The sequence below is a fragment of the Paroedura picta genome, chromosome 6, assembly GCF_049243985.1.
Source record: "Paroedura picta isolate Pp20150507F chromosome 6, Ppicta_v3.0, whole genome shotgun sequence".
NCBI lineage: Eukaryota > Metazoa > Chordata > Lepidosauria > Squamata > Gekkonidae > Paroedura > Paroedura picta.
The window spans coordinates 21,207,578-21,220,013 of NC_135374.1; the positions used below are offsets into that span (position 1 = coordinate 21,207,578).

General features: G+C 42.5%; 1 protein-coding gene across 2 annotated transcripts; it reads right to left on the reverse strand.

The window, feature by feature from the left end:
* Window positions 1–4,478: 4,478 nt before the first annotated feature.
* Window positions 4,479–12,155, reverse strand: EEF1AKMT1 (EEF1A lysine methyltransferase 1). 2 transcript variants are annotated; one of them, XM_077341673.1, is made up of 5 exons: window positions 12,042–12,155; window positions 9,278–9,433; window positions 8,270–8,352; window positions 5,503–5,783; window positions 4,479–4,633 (listed from the first exon to the last, which is right to left on the reverse strand). In XM_077341673.1, exons 2-5 carry the CDS (start codon window positions 9,428–9,430, stop codon window positions 4,494–4,496), a joined length of 657 nt encoding a protein of 218 aa, XP_077197788.1. In that variant the 5' UTR covers window positions 9,431–9,433; window positions 12,042–12,155; the 3' UTR covers window positions 4,479–4,493. The 2 variants fall into 2 exon arrangements, with proteins under 2 accessions (XP_077197788.1, XP_077197789.1); XM_077341674.1 differs by lacking the exon at window positions 12,042–12,155 and adding an exon at window positions 11,610–11,754.
* Between the last annotated feature and the right edge of the window lie 281 nt (window positions 12,156–12,436).

Here is a 12,436-nt window from a genome sequence, read left to right on the forward strand (position 1 = left end):
GTGACAATAATGAAAAATACATATCTTGTTACAAAAAGAAAATGGAAAACCTGAACATTTCTAAATGAGTAAAATTAAAGTAGCCTTGCTAAGATGCATTTAGTCTAAAAATGTTAAATTTAAATTTTATAGGGCTAAATTTTTAGGTGGCGATTAAACAGAACGCGGGAACTTCTACAGGAAGCTAGGACGACATCCTTTGACAACTAGTAACTTTTACCATCCTGCCATGGAAGCAAAAAGAAGCTTGCGATTTCTGTCCCCATCTCTGGTTGGTGACCTCCTCCTCCAATCTGGAGACTTCTGAAGCTGTCCAGTAACATCTATGGTATCTATTACTCTTATCTAAAAGACACTAGAACCTGAGAGTGTAAAGAGCCACATGCTATACAGAACTAGCTAAAGAAAAAACAGAACTGATAGCTGTGAACATGGATCAAACAGTCTACAGTAGAACATAACAACTCAGGATTGGATTTAGTTTGATTTATTTATTTTTAAATTTATATACCACTGCTCTCTAGAGACTCACAGCAGTTTGCAAAGACAATAACGCCCACTAAAACAGGGATAGTCAACCTGTGGTCCTCCATATGTCCATGGACTACAATTCCCATGAGCCCCTGCCAGCAAATGCAAATGCTCATGGGAATTGGAGTCCATGGACATCTGGAGGACCACAGGTTGACTACCCCTGCCCTAAAACACCCCTTAACATATTAACTGGATTGCAATCAATAAGGATTCTAGACTCCACCCCCTGCTCCCATTCAGCACCTGGGTCAAAGTTCTTCCAGTGGGAGTGACGGTTCTGATCTAGCACATATCAAGGAATCTTCCAATGGTAACCCCGAGACCCCGCCCTGGCCTCAACCATTGCCTGGCGGAAGAGCTCTGTCTTACCTGACAGCTAGTCCAGTAGTAGTTAAAAATATCACTCACATACTCTTAAACTCCGGATAAGGCAAAGGACATCCTGGAAGAGACGGGGGATGACAGAAGCTTCCCTGATGAAATACATCATGTAAGGATGACTTGAAGCCACATCTGCAACCTGTCTGCATAAGATGCTAGGATGTAAGTCATTTTACAGTAGAAAGGAGCATTTGAACTTACACTGCTTGAATTCCATCCATTCTGCAACATCTATACCTGTCCTTCCAAGTTGTGGCCTGCAGTCACAACTGGATGGTGGAAGATCTTCTGGAATTAGGTGAGTGACTTTCTGTGAGATTCCTTCAAACAAGAACGTCTCACTTTTAATCACCACACATCTAAGTGAGAAAGTACCTCACCAAAGACACCTAAATATACTTAGCCATAGGATAAGAGGACAGGTTCTCTATGGAATAAAAACTGTTAAATAACAGGAAGCAAAGAGTAGAAAGAAATAGACAGTTCTCACAGTGGAGGGAAATAAGCAGTGGTGTCCCACAAGGATCAGTATTGGGGCCAGGACTTTTTAATTTATTCATAAATGATCTGGAAGTAGGGATGAGTAGTGTGTTGGCCAGGTTTGCAGATGACACAAAATTATTCAGGGTGGTGAAAACCAAGTCTGATTGTGAAGAGTTCCAAAATGAGCTCCCAAAATTGGGTGAGTGGGTGACAATGTGGCAAGTGATGTTCAGTGTTGTTAAGTGTAAAGTGATGCACACTGGGTCTAAAAATTCCAATTTAAAGTACAGACTAATGGGGGTCTGAACTTGCTGAGATGGGGAGGGGAGGCAAATGCTATACTAAGATTATTAGGAAATGGATTGAATTTAAGATGGCTGATATTATGCTAATGTATGGATCTATTAAGAGCCTCCTGTGGTGCAGAGTGGTAAGGCAGCGATATGCTGTCTGAAGCTGTCTGCTCATGAGGCTGGGAGTTTGATCCCAGCAGCCGGCTCAAGGTTGACTCAGCCTTCCATCCTTCTGAGGTCGGTAAAATGAGTACCCAGCTTGCTGGGGGGTAAATGGTAATGACTGGGGATGGGAATGGCAAACCACCCCGTATTGAGTCTGCCATGAAAACGCTGGAGGGCGTCACCCCAAGGATCAGACATGACCCAGTGCTTGCACAGGGGATACCTTTACCTTTACCTATGGATCTATTCTATGGTGAGTCCTCATTTAGGCTACTGTATTTGTCACTGGATCCCAAAAAGACATCACAAAGATGGAAAAAACACAGAAGAGGGCAAAGGATTATTGGGGGTGGAAGCATGATCCATAGGAGGAAAGGCTAAAGAGTCCGGAACTTTTCCAGTTAACAAAGAGACGACTAAGGAGGGGCATGAAAGCCTGGACTAGAGGGACCACTTGTCTGATCCAGCAGAGCTTTTCTTATGTTCTTACGATCTGTGTTTTGGGAACCCATTCCCTTAGGCCCAGCTGATGTCTGATGAGTAGAGCTTGCCACAGCGCTGATAAAGCTGTTCTGACCGAGCAGTAATATCAGGGCTCTCTCAGCCTCACCCACCTCACAGGGTGTCTGTTGTGGGGAGAGGAAAGGGAAGGCGACTGTAAGCCACTTTGAGACTCTTTTGGATAGGGAAAAATGGCATATAAGAACCAACTCTTCTTCTTAAGCAAGTGTGTTGTTCAGTAGCGATCCCCAACCTATGGGCCGCGGACCACATGTGGTCCTTCGACTAATTGGAGGTGGGCCCCGAAGGATGCCTTCTCCCGCCCCCCCCCCCCCAGCCCTTTACTTCATCCTCCCCGGCCCTTTACCACACACTTCGGGTGTCATTGTCTCCCATCACTCCCAGATGGGACTATCTCGTTGCAGAGAAACAAGCTCAGGGTTCCCATTGATTTGTCATTGTCACGAGTTAAAATTTCCATGAAAATAAAATGTTCCTTATGTTCATTGTTGTGGCGTGTCTGTATCTTATTTTGAAGGGATGAGAGTAGGGGAGTAAACTATCCCCTCCCCACCGGGCCTCAGTAAAAGGCATTGAGTGGTCCCCGGTGAGTGGTCCCCAGCGTTGAGTGGTCCTCGGTGATAAAAAGGTTGGGGACCACTGTTGTTCAGGATACATATGTATTTCACTCTTGGTGAGGTCACATTTCTCTCTGCCCATTAAAGTCCGATCTCTGATTTTCTTGAACCCCAGCACCTGTTGGCCCCTTGGTGATTTAGGTGTACTTTCGCAGACATGTTTTAATGCCTATGTCAAAATGCTGTATTCATGTTTTGTGCCTTTGTCAACTCCCTGATGCCGAATGTCCTGTTAAAACGCTGTAATAATGTATGTCTGTAGATACTTTGATGCTGGTCAATGACCGTAATAAATAAATAAATAAATAAACAAACAAACAAATAAATAAAATGTTTAAAACTGCAAACTTCATGCCAGAAATACACCAAGACCAAACAGATCATCCTCAGCTTCAAGAACAGTATGCTGTAAAGAAGCTTTAGAACTGCTCCATGTTCTTAGAGCTTGAATGAAGAAAGCATGTGCTCCCAAGCATCTGTTGTTCCCGTGACTTCTCCCACAATACGGGAACATTCTCCCTTTTGATTTGCACTGACCACAACCTTATGCTGCATTTGAGGTCCATCACCAGCTGTAAGCCACAATTACTAAAATGGAACTTCCATGTAAGCCTCTGAAAACTAGTGCGGGAGAGAGGGGGGCAATAGCAGATAGAGGCTCTGGCTCCCACTTCTTGTTTGCAGGACTTCTGGGGGCATCTGGCTGGCCGAGGTGTCAAACAGGTTGCTGAACTGCATGGGCCACTGGTCTGATCCAACAGCTGTTCTTAAATCCTTATGAACAGTGACAGAGTAAGAAAATTTTGGAATAGAGTATGTATGATACCTTGAGCTATCTTAGCCCACATCTTTTAAAATGATACCAAAACAAGTATGTTCCAAATTGTCAGAGGCTGGTAGCTCTGCCACACTCTCCTGGGTGCGTATCTAATCCATGCTTTCTTTACTACACACCTATCTATCTGACAGGCCGTTTCTCAAAATGGCCCCCTGTGTGCATGCAGAGATCTGCTAGCTGGTTTTGGTTTCCCCCTCACTCACTTCTTTGCCAGCACATTTTCTGGGTGATGCAGTCCAACAGACCTTGGAGGGCCGGATCTCTGCTTCTCCTCAGAACACCTGGCCGGGGGGGAGGGGTGAGCTGAAGGGAGGGGGCACCTTTGGAGCTTGGGCACTGTTCAGGGGGAGAAATTACTAGGCCATAAAAGATGCTTGTTTTTTTTTTTTTTTGTATTCACTGTCCTATCAAGGATTCCATGTTCTGTAACCTGTTGCTTGCTTCCTAATTAAAATTTTCCTTTTCCCACAGAAAGGCTGCTTATTTGGTCAATAGGTTCCTGACAGAAATATCGGCCAGATTACATGTGAGTAGAACCTGCCATATACATACAGTCAACATAAAAACTGTTGACCAGCACACTAACGGGGGAAAATGACCAATGTCCACATCAGTGAAAGAAAGAAGCTCAATGCTGAAGTTTACCCATTCTTTATGTCACTACACAGAATCAGAATCTAGTCCAGAATCGTAATTCACATAACATCGAAATTCATTAGCTAAGTTTCGAGTATGTTTTGGAATAAACTTGCACATCTTTACACCAAGATATTTTGCAGCTTGTTCCTCCATGATGGCACCTGAAACAGAAAAAAAAAGTTTTTTTCTAGGAATAAAGCACAAGAACAGCCCTAGTCTGTGAAACCAAGAATCAATCTAGTCACTTATCCTTTTTCTAGCAGAAACTAGCCATATAGTTTCAGGGAAGTCAGCAAGCAGGATTTAAAAAGGTCTGAGACCTTTCCTGTAAGTTCTGATAAACAAATGATATTCAGGGATAAGTTGCCCCTGAATATGGAGGTTTCATTTAACCACTGTGGTCAGGCAATGAGATATTTCATGTTTCTTCCTTAACCACTACAGGGCTTCTTTCTGGGTTTTATCAGTATCCCCTCCTCTGACACTTATAGATTAGAAATAGATTTACAACTTCCGAAGTCAAAAGAAAAACATAGAAAGAAAACTTGTAAAGATAAATATAAAATAATCCTCCTCCAATCCATACTGAGATAGAATCATAGAGTTGGAAGGGTCCATACAGGCCATCTAGTCCAACACCCTGCTCAACGCAGGATCAGCCCTAAGCATCCTAAAGCAATGCTTGAGAAGAAGAGAGATATGCTTGAGAAGAGAGGAAGAGGCCATAAGGGCCCTTGCTGTCAACAAATGATTATATATTTGCTCATTATTTTCCTACTAGAGCCAAAGCCCGTTGTACCCAGGGAGGGACAGAAAAGAGATTGTAGAAAGATGTTCTTACTACAAAACCAGCCAGTGGTGGTCACATTCAGCATAGCAAATAACACAGAATTGATTTCAAGGCTCATGTTGTGGTCAGTTTATTGAAAACCACAACCTCTGGATACTTCATTTAAAATGGATGTTATATGATTACCCAGATACCCAGCTGCCCCCTGTACAAAAGGATGTGTTTAAAAGGATGTGATACCTGTACAAAGCAGAATCTTTCCTTTAGACAAGTATTTGATGGTATCTGCTGTTTTTCTGAGGCATTCTTCAGATAAGTAGGGTGGATCAGCTAGAACTATGTCAAAACTATGTGCAGTGAGATTTTCTGGAAGTTCCAAAGGATTGTTGTAGTCATAAAAAATATATTCATTTCCATACACAGAAAATCTTTGGTCATATTCCAGTATACAAGTAAAAACATCTTTGCTGTCCAGCTCTTTCAGTTTTTGATAAATGCTGGGTGCACTGACACATGCTATCCTACAAAGATGAAATAATTGCAGAAATAGCTTTAGAAGGATATTACGAACAAAGGATTAAAGACCAGAGCATGCCCCAAACATCATCATTTAGAGCAGGGGTAGTCAACCTGTGGTCCTCCAGATGTCCATGGACTACAATTCCCATGAGCCCCTGCCAGCATTTGCTGGCAGGGGCTCATGGGAATTGTAGTCCATTGACATCTCTAGAGGACCACAGGTTGACTACCCCTGATTTAGAGCCTTTTGACTCCTTAAGATGATTTTTGCGGACCAATTGCAGAATTATTTTAAAAAACAGTGGAAATGTTAACTCAAACACTGAATGTCCTTATTTAAGTTATGCCTGAATGAATTTCATTCAATGCTCAAAACATAGCAGTAAAATATACATCATTATATGTCTTTATAAATATTCTTATCTTATAGCTTGGTTTGCAAATCCTCCTTACAGAATAGTCCACAAGTGGCTTGTTTCTTTAGAAAAGAAACAGAAATCCATCATCACTGGATAATAAAGGTAGAGCGAAAGGGTCTGTCAATCTGTCTAAGCTAGGACAGAGACTGCAGAGAGCACACTTTGCCCTCACAGTAGTTTGGAAAAGGAAATAGGAGGTTGCCGGAAGGAACCCCCAAGAGTAAGTTCTGGGCTAATAAGGGTCCACAGCAAAGCCAATTAAAGGAAGGATACAAGGATGGACCTTTCCAACCTTCTTAGCACCCTCAGAATCACCCTGTGTGCACTGTGCACAGTCATCCACTTCCAAAAGTCATCCAATTCCAACAAACATAAGTGATTTAAACAATTCATAGCTTTGGAAGATCTAGCTTCACATGAAACACGGACCTTTTTGTTTCAATTTCTCAGATTTTGCAAAGACATCTTGCTGACCTGCATTATCATAAAATCTGACCTGCATAAAAATCACTTCAACTGTTAAAAACATTGTTCCGGATTTCATGTTATGTTACGATTATGTTATGCCATGTTATATTATAATTGTTATTTATTGTATTATTATAATATTCCATGTAAGTATTCCACAACGTTTAATGTAAACTGCCCAGAGCTGTAGGGAAGGGCGGTATAGAAATCCAAATAAATAAACAAACAAACAAACAAACAAACAAATTACATGCATACCCAGCATTAGTGCTTTCACACTCTTATATACTATCCTCAGCATTTTTTAATGCAGGAGAGGCTGTGGCTTCTGTTTTTTTAATCTACCAGGAAGAACCTAGAATAAAACTCAGGTTCTACACTGGGCTGCAAAATCACTTATTGCTTCCTTTGGAGAAGAGAAGTTGAGGTTCTAATTCCAGTAAAAAGTCGTTTACTGCTTGAGAAACCTGCCAGGCCTCTGGTAAGGTAGAACATTCTAATGTAACTGTGGGCTATAATAGACAAAAGCAAATTATCGTTAGTTATCCCTTACCAATAACGGAGGTATAAATAAAATCTGTCCTAAAAGGTGGGGTTGGAGACATCCAACTGTTCTAATCAGAAAGAAGATTTTGACGGAAGGATCTGGGAATCCTAAGCAGGGAAGAGTTGATGCCCTGTTTTCTGCTTTAGTCCAGTGTGTCCAGGCAGACTGTTGGGAGGAGAATAAACTTTGAGCAGAATGCAGATATCTTGAGGAAGGGGAGAAATGCTGCCACCTATGGGGCAGATATTAGTGTCAGAAAGAGGGTGAACACTGTCTTGGGGAGGGTGGGTGACTCCTAAAGATCTTGCTGTCCTGCGATTCTTTTCAATTTGTGCGAGGGTGTTGTATTTTCTGAAAACAAGGTAGTACCTTTGGAAGGAAGGCACTCAATCTTATTTCTCATCTCTGCTGGCAATGCAGAGGAATGAAGCCATGCATAGCAGTGGATGATAACTGAGGACGCAGTTGTTCAAACTGCAGAATCAACAGTGTGGCAAGCAGCATAGATTTGATGCTTAGAGAGACTGACAGCTTTAGTCTGAAGGATCTGAAGGACAGAGACTGACAGCTTTTCTTATCATCAGGTTAAGACTCTAAAGCAGGGGTAAGTCAACCTGTGGTCCTCCATATGTTCATGGACTACAATTCCCATAAGCCCCTGCCAGCGAATGCTGGCAGGGGCTCATGGGAATTGTAGTCCATGGACATCTGGAGGACCACAGGTTGACTACCCCTGCTCTAAAGATCTTCGGCCATAAAAACAAGTGGCATTCAGCCATTATTGCCTGGTAATTGCAGATTTGGGAAGTTAGAACACCAGAATATGTCTTTCGACCTAACCCATCAATCTGTTTTCTTTATCTTTGGGCAGAGCATGGTGGGATGGCTGTTCCTTGGTATTTCATTTCTCCTATTTGGCAGACTTATACTGTCAAATGACACCATGCTATCAAAATGTTAAAACATTAACCAAGTAAAAGGAACTTAAAAAATCATGTTAATATCTCCAATAAGGAGAGTATGCAATGCTTGATTTATATTATTTATAACTTACCTGCCACCTTTTCCAGCTGCCTGCAGAGCCTCATTAGCCAAACGGAGAGCAGTTGCAGAATCATACCAAAATTGGCTCAGTTTCTAAGGAAGAATAAAGCACAGATGTGAACAATTAAATACTTTCTTCATACAACATACGACTTCACATAGAAAACTGGGGCTCCACCGTCATAAATGTTGATTAGTCTCGCCTTTTCATTTTCTATATTGCAGTTCACCAGTAGGGGGCACTCAAAAAGAAAAAAGGGCATAGATGCTGCAAAAAGGGAAGCAGAAGCCACATCACGAGTTTAGGAAGGACAATTGACACTCTTAACAAGGAACTAATGGTGGACATATACATGCATGAAAAAACACATAATTTATACTAAGCTTTGGACAGGTATTTTACAAATAGCTGGTCCATATATTTTTTATGTTGGAAACGGTCTACTTCCATCAAGATCATCCATGAGAAGTGGGAAAGGAGAACATTTATCTATTTAGAGCATTTATATCCTGGTTCTGCAGATACCTGCTCACAAAAGAAGCACGATGGGATACATCAAATGGGAGAACAAAGGAGGGAATTTGAAAATTTACAGCAGAAATTTCCAGTTCTCTCTCTTTTGTTTTGCCTTATGAAGAACAAGTATTAATACTGCACGTACATTTTTTCCAGTAAGACACCATAAGAGATGCATTCAGAAAATGAACTTTTATTATTTCATTTATGTTTACTTTCTCTATCCAGAACAAGTTTTCTGTAACATTAAGCTGCATTACAGTCAAAATCAAGTAAAACAGTACATGCTAGCTACATGATTCATATGGTGGAATTAGATATCACGTAGCAGTCTTCTCTTGGGTATTATCTATCCCAGTGACTTGGGTCCTGTGGAAATAATTCATGCATTTTGGACTTCAGCTCAGAGGTAGGGAAATTGTCAGTGCAAAGAAGTTGAATGTGGGTTCTTCCTGCCCATTTATACCTTTTTTACACCTTACATGGGAACTGGCAGCTTACCCAATCCTCTTCTATTGAGCCCTGAGAATACTCAGTACATCTTTCTGTGGTCTTAATGTCATTTTTCTGCTGCTGTTCGATGTAGAATTCCTGTAGGGCAGCTAAAGCTTGGGATGAAAGCTGAGGCACATCATCATCATCAGTGTCACTCATTTTCTATTAAATGATAAAACATACATGTACACAGAGTTTTTTTGTCATATGCAATATTCAAAATACATGGACTGGTTATAAAATTGAACTATTCATCTAGGATAAGGACAGATAACAGATAAGGTGCAATATTTAGCAAAGTTACATCTTTCTAAGCCTACTGATTTAATAGACTGAGGATTATACCTTCAACGCATATACTACTTCTTGGTCTTAGAGGTGCCACTAAATTTAAACTCTGTTCTGCTGCTTCAGACTTGCCTGAATTTTTATGACCAGTTACTCTCACATGGAGCTATTTTGGTAGTGCAAATTAGGTTGACCACTCCATGATCCACCCCCAAAAAACAGCTGAACATATGAATCTACCTTATACTAAGTCAGATACCTGGGCTATAAAGACCAGTACTGCCTCTTGTGACTGGCAGAGTCTCCCCAGGGTTTCAGGGAGAACTGGAGAGGTATCTTCATTAGTCTACTGAAGAAGAAACATGTTAACATTTATTCCAGCATGAGGTTTTGTGAGCCAGACCTCACTTCTGCAGATGCTAAGATGCAGATCTTTCACATCACCAGTTACCCGATGTTTTATCTGCAGATGCCGGGGACTGAACCTGGGACTTCCTGCAGACAAAGAAGATACTATACCACTGAGCCATAGCCTTATTCTGTGGGCAGCAGGGTCTGTGTCTGCCACTAAGGCCTGTGTCACTGCATGTTAATTAAGCAACATGCACATCCCTGCAACAGATGATACAATGTCCTCAGGTGGTAGCTGCTGAGCATCAAACCCATTGCCAAGGCAATGGAAGTAAGGCTAGAGGGAGGTAAGAGGAGCATGTTTCATAGTTTACCTCTCTAGGAATAAGAACATAAGAGCCCTGCTGTATCAGACCACTGGTCCATCTACTCCAGCATCCTGTCTCACACAGTAGCCAACCAGTTCCTCTGGAAGGCCAACAATAAGGCATAGAGGGCAAGGCCTTCCACTGATGTTGCCTCCTGGCTCTTGCACTCAATGGTTTATTGCCACTGAACATGTAGGTTCCCCTCAGTTACCATCACCAGGAGCCACTGATAGACCTATCCTCTATGAATCTATCTAATCTTATTTTAAAGCTGTTTATTCCTGTGTTATATCATCATCAGTGTCAATCATTTTCTATTAAATCATGAAACATACACAAATACAGTTTTTTTTATCACAAGCAATACTAAAATACAATGGGCAGTGAATCTGCATTTTAGTCACACTCTTTATAATTTAGTATTTCATTTTGTCCATCCTAAATATACTGCCCATCAGTTTCATTGGATGTCCTCAAGTTCTAGTATTTTGGGAGAAAAATTTCTCATTGTCAACTTTCTCTACCCCATGCTTCTATAAACTTTTATAAACCTCTATAATGTCCCCCCTTAGCTGCCTCTTTTCTAAACAGATAAGTCCCAAAATCTTCAGGCTTTCCTCACAGGAAAGGGGCTCCAACCCCAATCTTCTTGGCTGCCACCTTCTGTACTTTTTCCAGCTCTGTGATGTCATTTTTGAGATACAGTGATCAAACTATACAGTCTCCTTTAATCATGACTGGACAGCAATTTCAGGGAGTATCACTCAGCAGCAGATATTGACCCAATTAAAAAATCAAACAATTTGGGAAATTCTTGCTCATTGATTACATTTTTAGGTGCACGCCTCAGGTATTTTAAATGTCCACCAAAGTAGTAATGGATTAATGAGACAAACATATGCATCAAAACAAGCACATGCACCAGTCAGGATCTGCTTCAGCAGCCAATCAAGTGCACAATTTTGGGGCGCAAACCTAGCTTTAGAACCTCTAAATCAGGGGTAGTCAAACTGCAGCCCTCCAGATGTCCATGGACTACAATTCCCAGGAGCCCCTGCCAGCGTTCGCTGGCAGGGGCTCCTGGGAATTGTAGTCCATGGACATCTGGAGGGCCGCAGTTTGACTACCCCTGCTCTAAATGGACAAAATGGTCAGTACCATTTGCAGGCTTAGCCAAGGGCTTGGTGTGAAGATACTATATATTTGGCTCACTTAAATCTTACCATTAGTGTCTGTGTTACTTTTTAATGCTTATTTTAATCATTTATTCACTATCCCGGTGTGGAAACTGACAAGTATCTGAAGAAGGGGGCATGCACGAGAAAGCTTACACCCCGAATTAAACTTCGTCCGTCTTCAAGGAGCCAGTGGATTCCCAACCTTTTCCTGCTGCTTCAGACCAAAAGGGCTACCCACCTTCAAGACCACTAAGCTAATCGACTGCATCTCCAACACAAATACTGGGGATTCAAAGAAATTTGGGATGAGCCACGATTTAAAGGGGGCCAATCTTTCCCACTGACTGCGCGAACAAGAGGGTCGGGGACAGGGCGAGCAGGGAAACAGCAGGGTGGGCCGGCCTTAGCAAAGAAGGAAAATATCCATTTTATTTCCAGAAACATATTTTAGGAAGCACTTCATTTGCCTCGCCTCCCCTTGCAATCGCCCTTTCCACGACAGGGAGGCCCTGCAGCGACCTAAAGCTCGCCCTGCTGCACGGTCAGCCTCCCGCCCTCCTTTCGCCCCGCTTCCGCTTCACTCACCCCCTGCGCGGCCACGCTCCCTCTGCCGCCATTCCGCCTCCGCCTTCCCCAGCCTTGACTCGCTGCGCCCCCTGGCGTCGCCCGCAGGAATCGCCGCCTCCATTGCGCCGGCTGCTTAAGCCCCTCGGTGGCTCGCCTCAGGAAAGCAGTTTCGGTTTTCCTCTGTTTCTGTCATCTTCCCTTCACGTTCATAACTCGCCCCCTCAATTTTTCAGTAAGAAAATACCTCCTTGCTTCCGCCCCTGACCCTTGATGATGAAATATATAACGTTTACAAATGAAACCAAGACATAGGAGAACTTTTTCAGGTAGAGGAGAATGAGGAGTGATGGGGAGGGAATAAAGGTAGGGCTGCTAGGCCCCCCCTGGTGGACGTGGGGAGGTTTGCCAGACCC

Excerpts from the sequence above, each read along its gene's own strand:
- EEF1AKMT1 (XM_077341673.1), bottom strand. The coding sequence starts at position 9,430 with ATGAGTGACACTGATGATGATGATGTGCCTCAGCTTTCATCCCAAGCT. Across the intron at positions 5,784-8,269 it reads GCAGCTGGAAAAGGTGGCAG|GATAGCATGTGTCAGTGCAC; the intron begins GTAAGTTATAAA and ends TCATCTTTGTAG. Across the intron at positions 4,634-5,502 it reads AAAGATTCTGCTTTGTACAG|GTGCCATCATGGAGGAACAA; the intron begins GTATCACATCCT and ends TTTCTGTTTCAG.